Source organism: Camelus ferus, chromosome 5 (assembly GCF_009834535.1).
Source record: "Camelus ferus isolate YT-003-E chromosome 5, BCGSAC_Cfer_1.0, whole genome shotgun sequence".
NCBI classification, from domain to species: domain Eukaryota; kingdom Metazoa; phylum Chordata; class Mammalia; order Artiodactyla; family Camelidae; genus Camelus; species Camelus ferus.
Window position 1 is genome coordinate 50,427,242 of NC_045700.1, and position 18,982 is coordinate 50,446,223.

The 18,982-nt window shown below is 35.8% G+C and overlaps 1 protein-coding gene across 13 annotated transcripts in view; it reads left to right on the top strand.

The window, feature by feature from the left end:
• Positions 1-16,936, top strand: part of RBM45 (RNA binding motif protein 45) — a 29,679-nt gene extending 12,743 nt beyond the window's left edge. For 2 of the 13 annotated variants that reach the window (XM_032479760.1, XM_006194573.3), the window contains exons 9-11: positions 1,345-1,545; positions 4,830-12,859; positions 13,819-14,061. In XM_032479760.1, coding sequence (XP_032335651.1) covers positions 1,345-1,537 — 193 coding nt within the window. In that variant the 3' untranslated portion in view covers positions 1,538-1,545; positions 4,830-12,859; positions 13,819-14,061. Of the gene's footprint in view, positions 1-1,344; positions 1,546-4,618; positions 4,665-4,829; positions 12,860-13,818 lie in introns of all 13 variants that reach the window. The other 11 variants (XM_014567600.2, XM_032479766.1, XM_032479767.1 and 8 more) reach the window with 11 other exon arrangements.
• The last annotated feature ends 2,046 nt before the right edge of the window (positions 16,937-18,982 follow it).

The window sequence follows — 18,982 nt, forward strand, 5'->3', positions numbered from 1 at the left end:
AAATACATGATAATTTCCTTCTCTTTTTTATTATTTACACATCCTAAGTCTCCACACAGAATTTCCTTTTATTTTGTTTTGCAAACTTAAAACACATAGTTTTGTTTTGAAAAGTTGCTTGCATAGAATGAACAAATCATTTGTTTCTTAATAGAAGATACATTTATATACACCTGTCCTCTAGAATTCTTTTCACATATCTTTTCCTTTGTAGTTGTAATTCAACTGAACAGTGTTAACTAAGCATCTTCTATTTTGTCAGCACTCTGTTGGACCCTAAAGAATTAAATAATTCATTGAGTAAACAATTACTTGATCGTAGGGAAGATCATACAAGAAGTGTTAAAAGGCAGAGGACTTTTGTTTTTAATATTACTTCTTTAACATTAATTTTTCCTTTTTGGTCTTTTTCCTATTTGCTTTACAGCAATGTTAGTGAATTAAAAAGATATAAAGCTTACTAAAGAGCATCACAAAATATCAGGGATGTGGTTCAAGTATTTTGACTTCTATTTAACTGATTTATTTAATTTTACTTCTTGAACCTCCCCTCTATGCCAGACAGTCACTGCTAAGTACCAGAGACAGTGTGTAAATAAAACATATTATGTGAACAAGACATAATTGTTCTTGTCCTTTTAGAACTAATCACACATAGGAGACAGACAAGTAAATAGGAAATTTAGTGAGATTGGTGTTGTGGAAAAGAATGTTCAGGCTTTGGAATAAATAGGGGCACCCACTTTAGAAACTCAGAGAAGACTTCTTGAAAGAAGCAAGGTCTAGTGGAGAGCTGAAGGATAAATTCATTTAGGCAGGGAAGAAAGCTGGGCATATGAAGTAATTGCTGCCAGAGAGAATGTGAAAGGAAGTCATTAGTAGAGGAGATTTGAGAGACTCAGGGAGGATGAAGCCTTAAGATGACAAGGACCCAGTCAAGAAAGGCCCACAAGCTATGTCAGGGAGTTTTTCCTTACCCTGTAGGCATGAGGAACTGCTGAAGGGACTTTTGGGGAGGAAATGATCATATCTGTTTTTTAGAAATTTCCCCCAGAAGACAGGGTAGATTGGAGAGGAATAAGTCCAGTGGGCAGGGAAACTAGTGAAGAAGGTATTAGAGTAATCTAAGAAAAAGATAATGATATTCTGAATGAAGAAGGAGACCTGAGTGCGAATGAAGAGAAATTGACTGATGGAGGAAGTGTTTAAGAAGGAAGATTGATTTGAATTAGAGATTGGATGTTGGGGAAGGAGTAAAAAAGGAGTCCAGAATGGACGTCAACTTCTAGACCTGAGCAGCTGTATTTATCAATTTCAGTTGATCTTTGTTTTACTTTGTTGCAGCCGTTTTGGTAACCTGATCGAAGTTTACCTTGTGTCAGGAAAAAATGTGGGGTATGCCAAGTATGCAGATAGAATAAGTGCTAATGATGCCATTACTACTTTACATGGAAAGATCCTGAATGGAGTCAGACTTAAAGTTATGCTGGCAGATTCCCCAAGAGAAGAATCTAACAAACGACAGAGAACTTACTGATTCTTGAGGTAAGCTCTTTTTAATCTGAATGAGGGGAATGTGTATAGAGTTCCTTTCTAAGGATTTAGAAGTTGTTGGTTAAAAGCACCGTGGCTTAAAAGTTTGCTGATAAATCCACAGCTCAGGAGTTAATTTTACAGTTTTTTCTTTTTTTAATGAAGGTACTGGGGATTGAACCCAGGACCTCATGCATGCTAAGCATGTGCTCTACCCCTGAGCAATACCCCTACCCTGCTACAATATATTTTTTACACTTGAACTTCTTAAACTTTAAAAAAAAAATGTTTTTGGAGTTTCCTGGGAGAATATCTCTTTCTATAAAATAAATTCAGATTTCAGTTTAGAAAATTAAGTGGTATTTTTGTATATGTATGGATGTCTTAGATATTAAGAATTAAACTTTTTACTATATAGTTACATAAACTTTAAAATTGAAGTATTTCTAAAGATTTTTAACTTGAAGGAGTAATGTCTTGAGTTATGAATTGAGATAATTTTTGACAGTCATTATAAGGAATGTTTTGACATAAACTAATGAAATGCCTAAAAAGCAGTATCAAAAACAATTGAGCCTTAAACAATGCAAGTTTGACCTGTGCAGGTCCACTTGTACATGGATCTTTTTCCAGTAAATACTACAGTACTATACCATCTGCTGTTGGCTGGGGTTGATTGAATCTGTGGATGTAGAAACCATGGAGGAGAACCCGTGTATATGGAGGGCCTATGATAAGTGATACACGGTGTGGGGGCTTGCCACCCTCCCAGCCCCTACATTGTTTGAGGGCCAATTATAATACATCTTTTTAGACCTTTTAACCTAAATATTGCTGTTTTTATGCACTTTTATATTTGTGAGTTTGTCCATTAAAACTACATATTCAGAAAATATTCTATGTGCATATATATGTATTTTTAAAAATAACTTTGACAATTTACCAAAAACTTGTCTATTAAAAATAATGCTACATACAGCTATATGAATTCCTTTTGCTTTTAGTTTTAAAAAATTAAACTTAAATTTCCCTTTCTAGAACAGTTTATATCTCCATGGTTTGGGGCAATGTTATTTAAAATTAGAAATGTTCAACTCTTTCACTTTTTTATTCTGGAAATGAATTCTGAGTTTCAGGGGAAGTTCAGAGCTTCCCTGTTCTCACACACCAGCTTCCCAAGTCAACTGCTGGTCAAATAGTAGCACTTGCCAAGCACTTTAGATTCAGTTTGAAGTTACTGGCTTGACAGCAATTTTCTTTTCCCCAAGTTTTCTTTCTGACCAATTATGAGATCTAGCAAGTATCAGAATGAACTGTCTAAAGCTTTACTGCTGATGACCCTTCCTCTGATAGAGCAGGTCAAGTGATTAGTTCTTCCTTCCAGAAGGTAGCTGCCAATAGGAAGTGCCCATTATGAATAATCCCAATTTAGAAATGTTTTCTATGTCTTATTTAATTACAGAATACACTCCCATTACTCCGTTCAATGTAGAAATATTCAATTTGCCAGTAAAAAAAAAAAAGCAAGTCTTTCATATAACAAAGCAGTTTTTCGTGTTTACAAATAAAATGTTAAGAACTGAATTCTGTTTAGACAAGCTAGCTTCTAAAATAGCATGCAAAAATGTATTCATGCTTGTGAATATTTCAAAATATAAGTAATAATTACTTCTTACTCCTATTTAAAGAATCTTTGTCCTTAAAAAAAGATAATACTAACTTTTTATGCGAGAAAAATATATAAATTACTCCTGTGAATAAGCCTTTTTAAATGGTTATTTATACAGAATGGAATATTAAAGTCAGAAGATCTGGGTTGAAATTCCAGCTCTGACACTTAACTATGATTAGGCAGATCTCGTCACCTTTTGAGGCCAATTTTTTTTTTAATAAGGTTATTGAGAGAAAATGAGTCAGCAAAATTCCTTATAAAATAAAGCTGCTTTGCAAATGTGAACTAAAACTCATATTGCTGATTTCAGTGAAACCATTGAGATGTCATCTCATCCAAACAATCAGAAACTAAATTTAATGATATAAAACTACCTTGTGGCCAGCAGGTGTGTGAGAACAAAGCTTTATAATACCATGTTTCCCCCCATAGAAGTGATGTACGTTCTTCTAATTTTCTCCATTAGAGGAAGTGCATATTCTTCAGCATGACTGACTAGTCATGAAATAGAAATCTGTCCTTTTCTCTTTATTGAGCTGTTGTACATACCTAGGGCCAAGATAAAGTAGGGTTAGATTAGTTGAATATGGTAGGACAGGAAGAACTATATTAGTTTTGAGTGTCTTCTAGCAGCAGCATAGCTTTTTAAGTGTATTTTTGCTTTGATTCTGCATTTACCATGGACTTCATAATGAGAATCTCTTCCTTTATTAGCACATTAAATAAATATATTATTTTAAGGTTCAGTGAAGTATGTGAAAGATTCATAAATTTTACATGATTGTAGCCATTGAGGATTTTGGGGGTAGGTGAGGGGCACTTTTCTATTTGTTTCTTTAATTTCAAGAGAACACAAACACTGCTCATGAAGCCTAGTTCCTTTTGTCTCTGAGGAATAAGTCTAGGATTAACTGGGCTGTGCCAAAGAAGTAGGAGAAAAAGCTGGCCTAAGAATATCACTTTGAAAGTGGTTGAGTTCTATTTTGAGATGGGTCTGATGTGCAAAAATGTATTTCTCCTTCTATTTGAGGAAAATAGAAATTTTAGTATTTCAGAGCATCCTGATTTGTGTGTGTTTGTGTGTGTGTGTGTTTAATAGGTCCATATCCTTTTTCTTAAATCACATAAAACAGTACAAATCTCACTTTTTTCACTTCCTGTGTTTTGCATCTTGACATACTGTTTTGAGGAAAATCCCTTTGAATTTTATCCTTGTTCCTCAATTATGGTTGAACAATGATGGTTAATTGAGTTTAGCCACCCAAGAGAACAAAATATTTCAGCATTCATACATGCTGTAGTCGGACTCATGGTTAAGAAGACAAATACAAACACCCACCCATCAGCCTGGTGTGTAGGGGTAAAACTCAAAACTGTAATCCTTACAGGCATGATTTTTGTATTAATTCACAGCATTTTGCTTCCAGAAATTCAGTACCTGCTTACATCATCCTTATGAGTAAGTTTGGTTTTGCTTATTTGGGGGCATCTAAAATTAAGTAAGCAGATAACACTGGGTATATTGAAATAAAGAAACAATTCCTAAGATTTTAGGAATATTAAATACAATAGCTATTTCCTTTCAGGTGATGATTTTCATACTTGTGTTGTGTTCTTTCTACAGAACAGAGACTAAATAATGACATAATCCTCAGCTGACTGACTGAAAATGTGACTGGACGCACTCCCTGTGGACAGTTGACAGCTTTTTTTTTTCATATACCTGATAGTCTCTGCACAGTATTGTTTTGTCTGGGGAGCAGGGATTGTTGACATGTATTTTTAAACCACACGTTAATGATAAAACTAATATAGTAGTTGTTTCTTAGAGCAATATGTTGTCATGTGTGGCAGAAATAAAGTTTTCTTTGCTTAACTAAATCATGCCTTATTTATGTGAAAGATGAGAATGATAAAACTTAATAGACAGTGTTTAGAATTTGAATGACATATTTTATTGATTTTGAGATGCACATTTTTTCACATTTTTACACTTTTGAAATTCGAAATATCTATATATCAATTGTGTGCCATGGTGTAATTGACAACCTTTTTTTTTCTTTCTTAGTGGAACATAAAATAAAAGTGCTTCTTTCAATCAGTTGCATCTTAGATTCAATAAAATATGACCATTGCTGAGTACTCAGTCTACTCACGTAGATTGGCTACTTACACTTACCTAAAGCAGGAGCCAAAAGACATATCATTAGAAATATTTTTATACTGTATTTTTATAGTTATACCAAAATTTGTTGGTAATTTTGTAAAGATCTTTTAAGATTATAGAGCAATGAAAATAAAGAAAATTTAAGTTATTCTCAGTAAGTTTAAATAAATATCAGTGTTTTTGGAGGGGTGGACATTTTCCCTCTACAAATACAAAACATAATGGCCACTCCAAAAATATGGCATGAAAGCAATTTTCAGAACAGGCTAAGAGGAAGAATAGTCATTTCAAAAAAGATTAAAAATTAGAAGCCTACTCTGCATTCTGAAAATCCAAGAAAAAAATTTTTCTTGTGGTGAATGACATGTATATCTAAAGGTATATCTAAGCTGAGAGTTTGGCACCTTAAAAAAAAAAAGACATTATAAATGGTATGCAGCTGTTAAAACATCACTTAATTACCTCATTATGCCTCTCACATCTTGAGTTAAATTAAAAATAGGGAAAAGATTAAATTCAACTGAGCATAATAGCATATTTCATACTTGGACATCTCTCTGTTGGAAAATTAAACTCCTTTTTTTGAATCAGTAATTTTCGCAAGTTGAGATAAGAAAATTTCCTATCTTAATTCTCAGGCAAGACTTACTGAACAAGAATTGAACCGAGTATCTTTCTGTGAACCAAAGGGCATACTTTAAAAAGAAAGCAAATGGTGTCTTTAGAAATGAAAAACCTAAGTGAGGAGAGTTGAGAATTAATTACCAACAGATAGATTTATTCATCCCAAACTCATTTACTGCACACATAATTCCGTTTTCACAGATTGGAATTAAATTGTGCCCTGTAGGTTATCTGGCTCTACCCCTCAAGTAATGCTTGAATACTCCCCAAAATATTCCTGTCAGGTGGTTAATCTAAATAATATAAAAGTTAGGAGCTACCTACCTCCTATCCAAGTTCATTGCGTCTTTGGTTAATCCTCGTAATTGACATAAAATCTGATTTCCTTGTACTTTGACTTATTAGTCTTTAAGTTTTTCACTGGACCATATAGAAGAAGTTGACTCTTTCACATAGTAGCTCTTATATACCCTCCTGCCCTCCAAATTTTCTATGCAGATTAAATAATCCCACATTTTCTATTCTACATTTAAGGTCAGGTAGCCAGTTCCAGCAAACAGTCATGATTTCAGCTGGGTGCCTCATCCAGGTTTACTTCCTTCAGTCCTTCATATAAATTCTTTAAAAATATATATATATCATAGCTGTCTACCTGCAAAACACTTCTTTGCTTTTATACTTTTTTTGCTTTTCTTTTAGTGCAAACTTCTCTTGTGTTTCTCTCCCAATTGTGTGACTCAGTGAACACTTTGGCTTCAGTGTGTATTTAATCTTAATCCTCTCAATCATTTAGCCTTACTCCTACTTTTCCTGTCTTTTGCAGTTGATTCCTAAAACTTTATTTTTATTTCTTTGTTAATGGAGTTACTGCGGATTGAACCCAAGACGTATATGACAAACATGCCTTCTACCACTGAGCTATACCCCCATCCACTAAAAAGTCTTCACCCAAATGTTTACTACTCATATGCACTTTTGCTATAAGAACACAATATATAGATATTTTGATACTGTGTATACATCATTACTAAAATTGCCAACATAGTGGGGTTTTAATTTTAAAAAATGCTAATAAACAGTACAGTTAAACTTTTGTTTCAATTATGTGGTTCACATAACAAATAACATTTAAAATAAAGCATGATCAAACTTTCTTGTAAAATTATTGTCGGGTCTTAGACGATACATCGCAGGTGCTGAAAGCAGCTATCAGATTTGCTGCTTCTAGAGCATCGTGTCCCAAACTGTTCCTTGAAATAGTGTTGTTTTGAGAGAAATCAATAAATATTCTTTAGGAAAGAAATTTTCATGGTCAGACATGTTTAGGAAATGTTCAGTTATTAATTCACAGATTTTTTTTGCCAGTGAAACTTCCGGGGCCTTTAATATGCTAATATACACCATCCCTGGATCTCTGAAGGAGGATCATAGTTTGCACTGTGAAATAAGTGTGTTTTTAGAGGCATGCAACTAACAGGGCACAAGTATTACAAGTAGATTTTAAGAAAATTTCTGGAATGTATACTGTGTTTTATTCATATGGTATGGTGCGGTTTTATTTACAAGTTTATTTTTAAAATTTTTTTACCCTATCCCAAATCAAAAGTTAATGCAAAATACTAAAGAAATTATTACTCTAAAATTTTAGCTTTCTCTGAATTTTGTTCTCCACTTCCTCAATATTAATGAACTGACAGAAAAAAGAAATGAGACACTTTACCACTAGGTGGTGATAAACATTGCCACTCAAAAACAGCAGCATTTCAATGTTACCTAACGCACTGAGCCTGAAATGATAGAATTTGTATTGTCCAAAGCAGTGGCTCTTAAACACTGGTGTCTACAAGAATCACCTCAGATATTTGTTTAAAACGCAGGCACACAGATTCTGCAGGTTTGGGGTGGGTTTTTCACAAGCTCGCAAAGTGATTCTGATCCAGTAGTCACTGGCATTGACTTTGTAATATACTGGCCTAAAGAGATTCCATATTTTGGACCTTAGGTTGGACTGTTGTAAAATACGACATTGAGAAGTTTCCAAGTGTTTTTACCTTGGATATTTTTTAGAATTAAGCATCTGCTTTCCCTCAATTTAAGATCAGTACATATGAATTACAATAAAAAACTGAAAAACAGAAGCAGTCTCACAAATAGTAAACTGTCAGGCCAGCTTTTTCACATTGCAGATATTTTTTGATATTTGTAAAGAATGGTAATCATTTGCTTTATACCACTTAAAGCTTCGACTTAATTTTTAAATTTACATTTATTTTGAAGTGAATTATGTTCATAAGTTATCAGATTTTGGCTCTGAAGAAGTACATAAGTATATGTCGTTCTTTTTAAATGACAAAGGTACATGAAGGTGATTTTTATCAGTGTCTAAAAAACTGAAATAGAATAATCACAAGAGTATAGAAATACATGTATATTTATGTAAGTATTCTTGCCGTCTTAAAGTGAATCCTCTTACAAAGTGAATGCTTTTTTGGTATAACCAAAAAAAAAAAAATCTGTTGATTTGTAAGTGCAGTTTAACTGTCAGATTTCTTAAGGAATGCATAAAACTAACAATCAGAAAGGGCAAAAACAAATGAAATATTTATATAGCCTTTTCACCCAGCGATACAGCCACATGCAAGTTTTATTTCTTCCATATGTGGATAATAAGCTCTATTAAAAATCTTGGCCATTATTTTCACATATGATTTCACTGAAGAGAGAAAACATAAAGGTCATCCTTATTAAGTGAGAGTTCCATTTTAATATCTGAATTCTAATAAATGGATTGCATTATTTCCTTTTCTAGAAACTAACTCAAGATCCACGGATCCTGGGAACTGAAGGTACAGTATTGCTAGGGGATCAGACAGAAATAATTTAGTTAAAACATGAAATTGCAGTTCACTCATTACAATGACCATGCTTTAATTGTGTTTAATTAGAAAAGACTTGTCCTCAGGAGAATAGGCAGGTCCCACTGCAGTTTGAGAAAGTTACGAGGCCTTCTGAAAATCCATTTGAGTGGTTATCGTAGGAAGAGGGAGGCCCATGACTGTTGTATGTGAATTGCAGCCAATGTCTAGATGTCAGGGTCCATGTGAGCTGGCTAACATGCAAGCTGACCAAGACTACAGCCACTGTGGTGCCCTAGAGACTGCCTTTCTGACCACAGCGCTGCAGAATTGGTGGAAGGAAGGCCTCAGGAGACTGTTCTAGGGAAATTGTTTGTATTTGAGATGTAAAAATCAGGAATTATGTGAAAAGGCAAGTGCTATGTTCCACAGAAATTGGGAAGAATATTGAGCACAGTAGGATAACCAGAGTGCTTACAGGTACTCCTGTGAATCTACACTCTGAATTTTCCTCCCTCTCTCTCCATTTCTGGTTTTGTAGGTAAATGGTGTTACTACTGATTTTCTTGTTCATATACTATCATTTTCCAATGTTAGTAATACATAGGTCACAGCATTCATTAGCCAGAGTTCTTAGGATTTTGTTACTTCTGTTATTTTTATGGACTTTTTTTAATGGTAAAAGAAGAGATTTAAAGTCATCTAATTAAAAGTTATCTAATTTACTGGAAGATCTGATGTACAAAAAGACATAATTTTCCTTTCATCACAGACAGAGTCCATCTCTTGTATTGGTTTTGGGCCCTTAAAGTTAGTTTTTGTGGTCCTTTTATTATTGATCCATTGGCACAAAAAAACTTTCTTCCTGTTATTCGTTAATACATTAGTAACTTAAGAAACATAAGTATCAGTGTGACATTTGGGAGAAGGTGGAGAAGGAAATCACAATTTGCTACTTGTAAGACTGACTTTAGGAAGAATATAGTAGTTGTTGAGAGCACTGAGGCTGGCTGACCTGCTTTGGCAATGTCAAAATCAGACCAGCAATGGCAAAGGAAAAGACTACATGTGGAGAGAGAGCACCTATCTTTGCTTTGTCATCATGAGCTCCTTCAGGTTCATCTCCCACTAGTACCATCTTGGCTTTATCCCTTCACCAGAAGCTCCTAACAAGGGCTCATTTCCTACTACTTTTACCCCAAATCTGGGAATCACAGACACTGAGTGTAGTCCCGTCTTTCACCCAGCCCAGTTTTATTCCCCTGCAATGTCAAAATATTTCACACAAAAAATGGAAATGGATCTCCTTACATCATCCTGCAAGATTACCAGTGTGCCTGGAATACCCAGATTCTATCTGTTTAATAGCTTCCAGTTACCTGTAATATAAGAATGTATCATATTATTGATATTATTAGTCTTCAGTTCACCCAGTAGCATATTTCATAAATGATATCAACATCATCTTTTTTAACCTGTTTTCTCATCCAGAAAATAAAAGCTAATAAAGACTATATAAATAACACAAATGCTTGCAACCTTCTCCCAATTTTCTGCAGAAAATACCCATGAAAACATTCAAGTAAGAAGAAAAATTGGAATCATTCATAGAAACTTAGATAAGAATAGTGGAAACTAGAAAAAATTTTACTAAACAAAGCATAAGGCATAGATTATTTTTAAATCGCTGACTCATATTCCACATTGTTGTGTAAAGTAAAATGAGACCTTAGCTTCCTGTCATCCAACAGTACTTACTAACCTGTGTATAGAAGGCTGTTCTAATAATGTGAAACAGCTGTGGAAGTCCCATCAGAAAAGGCTTTCGTTGTGCATTTCTTAACTAGCAGCTCTGAATCTGCATTATCTTAGAACTTTTCCTTAACCAAGAAAACCACAACTGGCATTCACCTGGTGATGGGGAGGGTCATAAAAGGGATCCCACCTCTGACCAGAAGAGCAAAGCTAAATGACGGAGTCAGCTTAAGTGACCCAGAAAGATCTTTTAGCTTCTGCCCATTGGCAGATTTCATATACTTACAGCAGGATTTTTTTAAGGTATTCTTTCCAGTCACTATGCTAAGAACTTTGATCTTGTTGCAAGGAAATCCCTGACCCTCTCTGCCCTAATCCTACATCTGATGCATGTCCTTGGGTTTCCTGGAAGAATGAAATGGAGCTAACATTTCTGACCACGTGCTGGATATTACATCATTACTTGAGTGGTCTGGTTAAATCCATCCTCATTGAGAAATGAGTAAATGGGCAAGATGTTTGAACTGGCACTTCATAAAAGAAGACCAAGAAGGGATTTCAGTTTTTTGCTTTTGTTTTTCTGTTTTTTTTAGCAGATGAAGGGAAGGTTGTGTAAATTCCTAGGCTTTTCTAAAGAAACAGTAAAACATTCTCTTTTTTACTTTGACAATTAATGCAAGTTGAATAATTTTTTAAATCTATTAAATGTTCAGTAATATTAGTCATCAAGGAAATGCATTTTGAAACTACAGTAAGATACACTGATAAGAACAGCAAAAAGTAAGATACTGACGATAGCAGATGTTGGTGAGAGTGTGGAGCAACAGAATCACTCATAAACTGCTGGTGGGAGTATAAATTGGTTCAGCCACTTTGGAAATATTTGATAAATGTCTGTTAACACTAAAACATATCTACCATCAACTCAGCAATTCCACTTCTAAGTGTATATCCAACAAAAATAAGAAAATGCGTGTACCAAAATAATATAACCATTATTGGTAATAGCCTCAAAGTAGAAACAACCATAGTGTCCATCAATAGAATGGATACAGTGAAATACCCTATAGCAAGGAAATGAGTTAACTCTTAAATACATGTAACAATTTCAATGAATATTATAATGTTGACAAACCAGCCAACAAAAGAAAATACTGTGATTCCCACTATGAAAGGGTTCAAAACCAAAACATGCCTTTAGGCAGAATTGAGCGAGGAGGTGTCAGAAGGGGGCAGAGGGGCTTAGGATGTACTGATAATCTTGTCTTTCTTGACCAGCATGGTGATAAGTTGGTGATAACTTTTTGAGTGGTAGTTTTTATGGTTTATGCATTTTTTTGTGTCTTGTATTTCATTTAAAGTTTTAGTTTCTTAATGCATTAAGCAATATCAACATGAGGCTGATGGGACAGACACTTCTGCAGGTGAGAGAAGAGCAATATCCTAAGGCATTTAGAAGGAGGGGCTTGCGTTATTCTTCCAGTGTGTCTAAAGCAAGAAATATTAGAAAATATCTGCTTTCACTCCTTCTCTGGTGCAATTGGGCATTATGATGATGAGGACATGAGAAGAGTAAAAGTAGGAAAAGAAAGCAAGAAGCTAAATTCTAAGTTCTGTCAAACAATAAATAGTCACAGAATTAAAGAAAATTGAACCCATAATGAAGAACGATGAATATCAAACTGCTTCAGAACCCTGTGGGTCCTCATGAGCCAGCAAAAGGAAGATAAGATGGAGGGGTTTCCCCCAAGTTGTTCATCAACCAGATCAGAACTGTTTTCGTCAATGTATGTATGTATTGTGCTTAATAAGCTTTCTTTGGATTCTGCAACTTAAATAAGTTACAGTAAACCCAGAGCACCCTCAGATGAATATAGTGAGAGAAAAGGTGGAGATTTAAAAGGTTCATCACTGAGATTCATCCTTAGAATAAGAGATGTTCCCAAAGAAGACAAAACAAGTTAACAATCAGTAGTTTTAATAGAAGAAACCTCAATTTTAAAAAAAAGGCTCGAGTCTGAAGATCCTCTTCTGCACATTAGATGCCGGCTGGAATGGAGCAGTGTCTGCAGAGTTGTGTAGTTCAGGATTCCTCTACTCATCCAGATGTGATGGTAACAGAAAAGGATTCTGTGATGTGGAACGTACTACTCATTTACCCTTTGTAGAAAAAAAAATTACTTGAATATATCAGTACACTACCAGAATGAATCAAAATTCAGAATAAGAGAATGAGAAAAGAAAGGCCAGTCGGTGAGTATTGAAATCAGTGCTGCATTACTGTTAGAATAACACAGGATAATTATTGCAAATGTAACACTTAAAGCAAGAGATTTATTAAATTACCTCAAAATCTTTAAGTGGGGTTTACCCCAGATTAAGTTAATGAAGGCCAAGAAGGGATGGCAGTTTCTTTTGGGGGGATAAAGTCAATAGTAAAATTCTTATCTTTTGTAATGAAAAAATTCGAACTTTCTGTTTTTTAATTTGAAAATTAAATGTAACTTCAAGTATCTTGTGAAATCTGTCAAGGTGGTTAACAATAAAATTAATAACAGAATGTCTCCTGTCCAAATCTTTGAAAAAGGTAAAAAAAATTGTATGTGTGACAAAAGTCAAAAGGAAAAGCAATTAAGATCAAAACTGTTTAGATTGTTTTAATTCTAAAAACAAAATGAAATAATTTGCTTCCTCCAAGAGACTTAGCTTTCACTCAAATTCTGTCATGCACACCTAACCCATAAAGTACCTCAGATTACAATTTATGGGAGAAATATAAGGCGGGATAACTGTATATTCACTATTAAATTACAGTCAGTAAGTAGTGAAGACCACAAACTGTAATGTTTATATGCAGGATAATATAGGGTTAAAATGTAGAAACACAAAGGCCTTTAAAAAGTGGTGTAGATATTGTCCTGAAGACCTTAGCACAATGATCTGTGAAGTATCGTTAACATGAATCAAATAGATGGGAGACATGTCCCTTAACAGTTGGGGTAGGGGGGAATAATGGAAAAGAGGATCTAACTTTTTCTCAAATGGGATAGTTTACAAATTGATCAGATAGTAACACTGAATAGCAAAGGCAGCACAGGGGGCCCAGAAAGATAACTTCTGCACATCACCTGATTTAGAATATTTACAGCAGGATTAAAAAACAAAACTACAGACAAATTGCAAAGAAATCTCTTACTCTTTTCTATCCTAAGCTAGATCCTTTGGGCTTCCTTGGATTTCCTGGAGGAATGAAATAGGCCAGCATTTGGTGCCCACCTGCTTGACACTACATCAGCAGCTGAGTGGAGTGTAAAAGCTGAAAGCCATCCTTGGAACCTGATAATTCCCCTGAAGTGCGTTTTAAAGGACAGAAGTTGTACAGGTCTTGTTCTTTGACCACAAGGTAATAAAACCAGAAAATAAAAAACACAATCATCTGGAAAATAACTTTAAAACCTTCTAAACAGCTATTTTGTCATGAAAAACGCGGTAAAATATAGTGAAAACAAAACAGCAAAAAAAAAAAAAAAAAGTAGAGGATGATGTGTTTAAAGTAATACTGAAAGGCAAATTGATAGCCATTGCATAGAAAGGGAAAATGAATGAATTAAACATGCAGCACTTCGGGAACAAAAGGAACATAGTAAAGATAAGATTAACATTACCCTGACATCAAAACTTAAAGGCAATTTAATATTAAAGCTATAGATTCTTAGTTCACCCAGGAATATGAATGCAAACCTCAAAATTTTAGAAGGTACAAATATGTCCGAAGAACAATTCACCATTGCCAAGTAGGGTTTATCCTTTGATGAAAAAGCAGTTCACATTAAGGAAAAAATTTATTATAGGACATGTCTTAGTAGGGCCATATATGCGATCTGTTTGACCAGTTAGTTGATCATTCTTGTGATCATACAGATGCCACAGACTTTCAGATTATGTATGGTTTACTTGAGTCGCTACCTGGAGTGGGTGGGATTTGCCTGATTTATTTAAAGGGATCACTACATGACTGCTATATAATGGGAAGGCACAGAATGGATACTGATGAAGCAATCAGAATGTCTAAAACTGCTTCTTAGAAAAAGCTAAATTTATTGAGCCCTTACTGTTTGCCAGGCTAATTGCTTTACACACATCTCAAAACCTATGAAGTAGATACTATTGTTCCTGTTTTAAAGAAAGGGAGCTGAAGTACATTCAAAGGGATGAAGTAACTTGCCCAAGATTACACAGCCAACAGATGGGGAAGCTGGGCTTCAAATAAAGGCAGAATTAATCAGAACCCACACTTGACCTCTACACTAAATATCAATGGCTGTAACAATTCAGAAACCACCACACACACAAATTGAATATTACACAGCAACAACAAATCCTTCCAAAACTATGTTGTGAAGAAAGCAAGAGAGTTAAAGATTACAGATGGCAGGATGAAGAGGATGACTCAGTAGTTTGGGGGTCAGAGCATTGGTTCCTTTTTCACCCTGGTTGTACAAGTTTATCTAACAAATATATTGAGCACTACTGAGTGCCAGGGAATGCAATGATGAGAAGAAGAAAAACTTTCTTGCCCTGATGTAGTGTAGTTTAATCATGATGTATTTTGAAGAAATGGTGTAGTGTGTTATGGGGTCAGCTGCCACTTGGGTAAGGCAGGCTGGTTCCTCCTAAACCTACCACTTTCAGAGGATTTGCCAGAATGAAAGAATTCACCTTTTTCTGTCCCCCTTCACTTGTCCACACTTAAGTCTCTTTTTTTTGTTTGTTTTACAAGGTCTTACTGTTTTGCTTTGGAGTTTTAAATTACAGTGTAGTGCACAAATCACAAATGTAAGATTCAATAAATTTTGACAAATGCATGCATTCTTATAACCCACTGTTAGAGACTGTTTCTGTGAGTTCCTTACAAGTCTCCATTTCTTGCAAACAGGCACTGTCTCTTTTCAGGAATGTTTATATAGAGAACAGTCTTGGAAGACAGAGTCTCCTTCTGGAGCAAGAGGCTGGTTTGTTTACTGTCCAGTATAGTAAAGATAATGTCCCCTTCCAGGGCAAAGGACAGGCAGACTTACTGCCTTTTATAAAAGATTTAGGTTCCCTAAGCTTAAGGTTCCTCAGTTCTGTCACAGACTTAACTATGTGCACAGCATCCATCTGGACCTCTCAGTGTCACCCCCTGTAAGGCTTAGGAGGCAAGAACCAATGCAAACATGAAGCTCAGGCTGCTTATTGTGCTGTGGATAATGAAGTCCTTTACAAACGTTCACATGTTTAGTGATGTTTTCTCGTTTACTGTGTTAGGCTAACTTGTTATCTTGCAAGCAGGGTAAAAATCTCAGGCCCTTCGGAGTTCTTGACAGCCACACTCCTTCAAAATGCAGATCATTTCCCTTGGAGCAGCACATTCCCTCATGCCCCTTTCCAATCAGTCTCACAAGAGATGATCCTCTTTCTGATTGTTATCACAATATACAGTTTTGCCTTATCACATTCATGGAACATACCCACTTTTGTGCTTATCTGCTTCACTCAGCATAAAGTCTGTGAGATTCATCCATGCTTTGTGTATATCAGTGGTTCATTCCTTCTCATGGCCAAGTAACTTTCCATTATAAGACTAAACTTCAATTTATTTATCCATTCTCCTGTTGATGGGTATTTGAGTTGCTTTCAGTTTGGAGAATAAAGCTGCAATAAACATTCACATATTTAATAACATTTTCATGTATACAGGACACTGAGAATAAGTCATTGTAGAGACTCTGGATTCTACTATCTTCTTCTGAAGAATGTTTCTTTTTGTTATAGCAGGCACTGTTTTTATGTGGACTCAAGTTTCCAGCTCTGTCTTTTGCAGTGAGCAGCCGTTAAAGTTTCTGTCATCGCTTCCAGCCTTCCAGCTGTTGTCTTCCACCAGACCTGTTATGGTCTCTCCAACCCAAACGTAGCCAAAGGAGTCAGCCAAAAATTTGGGTGAGGTTTGTCAGAGATTTTGAGACTCTATTTTGTGACTCTGTCCTTTCTTGGGTATCCTCCCTCATTCAGAGTTACTTGGGCATCCTTAAACTCTGCCCATTGACCCTTCAAGCCAGTAAAACTGCACTTTTCTGAGTATTAGCATTCCTGCACTTGGGAGGACCTGATAGTGCCCGCAGGCAGAAAGCTTTATAAACGAATCTTACCTAATGTGATTTCCTCCTTTCAAAATGTTTACTCCCCTCAGTTTCTACCTGCTTTTGATCATTTTCCAGTGCCTTCAGATATAGTAATTCTTTCTGATTGTGTAGTCAAGAATGCCCATTAAATTTTTTATTTCAATGTGCAGTTTTTCTCATTTTTTTACTCTTTCTACCTGTTACTGAGTCATGCCTGATTTTGTTTCATAATGTTTTATTCTTTTTCAGACTGTATGTATCACTTCATCTCTTTGAGGATATGAAACATTTTTTTTCTTTCTTTAAATTGTCCTATTACTTCAGTTTAGTCTGGAGCAAATCATTGTTTTGATTATTGGTCTTGTGGCAGTGTTTCCTAATGGTAGATGTCTTCATGTACTTTGGGACGTTGATTTTCATGTCCATTTTGAGTGGGAAAGCTGCTTTTGTTACCCACGACTCACTATCTAAGGATTTTGCACTTGACCAACAAGTTCCCAGGTTCTCCAGTCTCAAACCAGATCTTACACTGACAATTTTGAGATTTCTCCCCTTGTTCATTTGTTATGGCCAACACAACCTCAAAATCTCAGTAGTACACAGCAATAGCATTGATTTTGCTCACGAGGCTATGGGACAGCTCTAGTTCAAACTGCAAGTCTATGATCAACTGGGGTAGTGCCAGGTGTGTTCATTGTTGAGCCCAGGCTGAGGAGGAAGCAGCTATCTAGGGGAAGCTCATCTCATAAAGGCAAGAGCACATTGTGCAAGCATTTCAAGCCCCTGCTTATGTAACATCTACAAATACCTCATTGGCTAAAGCAAGTCCCATAGTTGAGCCCCAAATCAAGGAACAGATAAGTATACTCTGCCTTTTGTGAGAGTAGCTTCAAAGTTGCAAGGCAATTTATATCTGTCTCACTGCAAAAACAGACTCATCCTTATCCCAAGACTCCCAACAGCATCTTCCAATCATGGCATCAGGATTAAAATCCAAAATCTTATGAGGTACATCAGACTTAAATGTGGTTCTCCTTGATCTGGAAACCTATGAAGTGTGTGTGTGCGTGCGTGTGTGTGTGTAGTCTCCCCCCACCCCACCCTTACCATAGAATGATGGAACAAGGTTAGGACAGTGACATTTAACTCTTCAATCAAAAAGGAGAGGATCAGAAGGCATTAGCATTCACTTGTTCTGAAATACCGTCGGGAAAATGTCCCACTACTCCAGGAGTAAGCAATTTTCCTTGATTAGACCCTAACTCTGCTCCCTGGAGTGGGTCTCCAGTCCATTGTTCTCCACTGCTCTTGGTTTCACCTTCCAAAGAGGGCATTGAAGAATATGCCTGTTCTCATACTAAGAAGCTTTCTCAGCTACGTCCTGCCTGTAAAACCTTGTTGGCCCTGAGGTCTTTTTACATCTCAGTCTCTTTCCTGGCTGGTGATGTATTTGCCAATACAGCTCTCTCCAAAAACATACATTTTCTATGTATTGTTTTCAGTGAACTCTATTTGACAAACCATACCCACAATTCTTTTTGGGACATGCCTCTCATACTGCACTCTTTTATGATCTTCCACCCATTGGGCTTCTGAGGAACCCTGTCTTTAAATTTTATAGAAACCCATTTGTCCAGCTGAGAGGATCTTCCAGGCTTCACCTTCTCTCAGATGTCTTAGTAAAGGGAGTTACAGCAATGCCCTCAATTAAAATTTCCCCTAAGCTGAATCTGAGACTCTTACTGGCTGGAGATGTAGAGTTTTATTTTTCAAATAAGCAAGTACTAAGTTCTTTAAATCCCTCTAAATTCTTCGTGCAAGTTGGCAGGGTTTTGTTTTTTTTTTCCTGAATTTATCTCTTTATAGCACCTTATAAAATGGAACTAAAAGTAACTTGCTCATACTTTCAGCATAAGCCTAGAAACCATCCTATCTTTCATAGTACTACAGGCAGCAGTTTTACCAAATACAGGTTTCCATTTTTCCAGCTTCTATAACAGTTTTCTTGCCATCTACCACCTGTTCCCCAAGCTCATACCGTATGTTTTAGGTTCTTGTTACAGTAGCATCCCAGTATTAGGTTTCCCATATCAGCTAGCTATTGCTACATAACAAACAACCACAAGATCTCAGAGACATGTAACACTGTGACGTGCAATTCTCTCGTGGGTCTGCAGGTCAGCTAGAGGAGCTTCAGGCAGCAGTGACTGAAGCA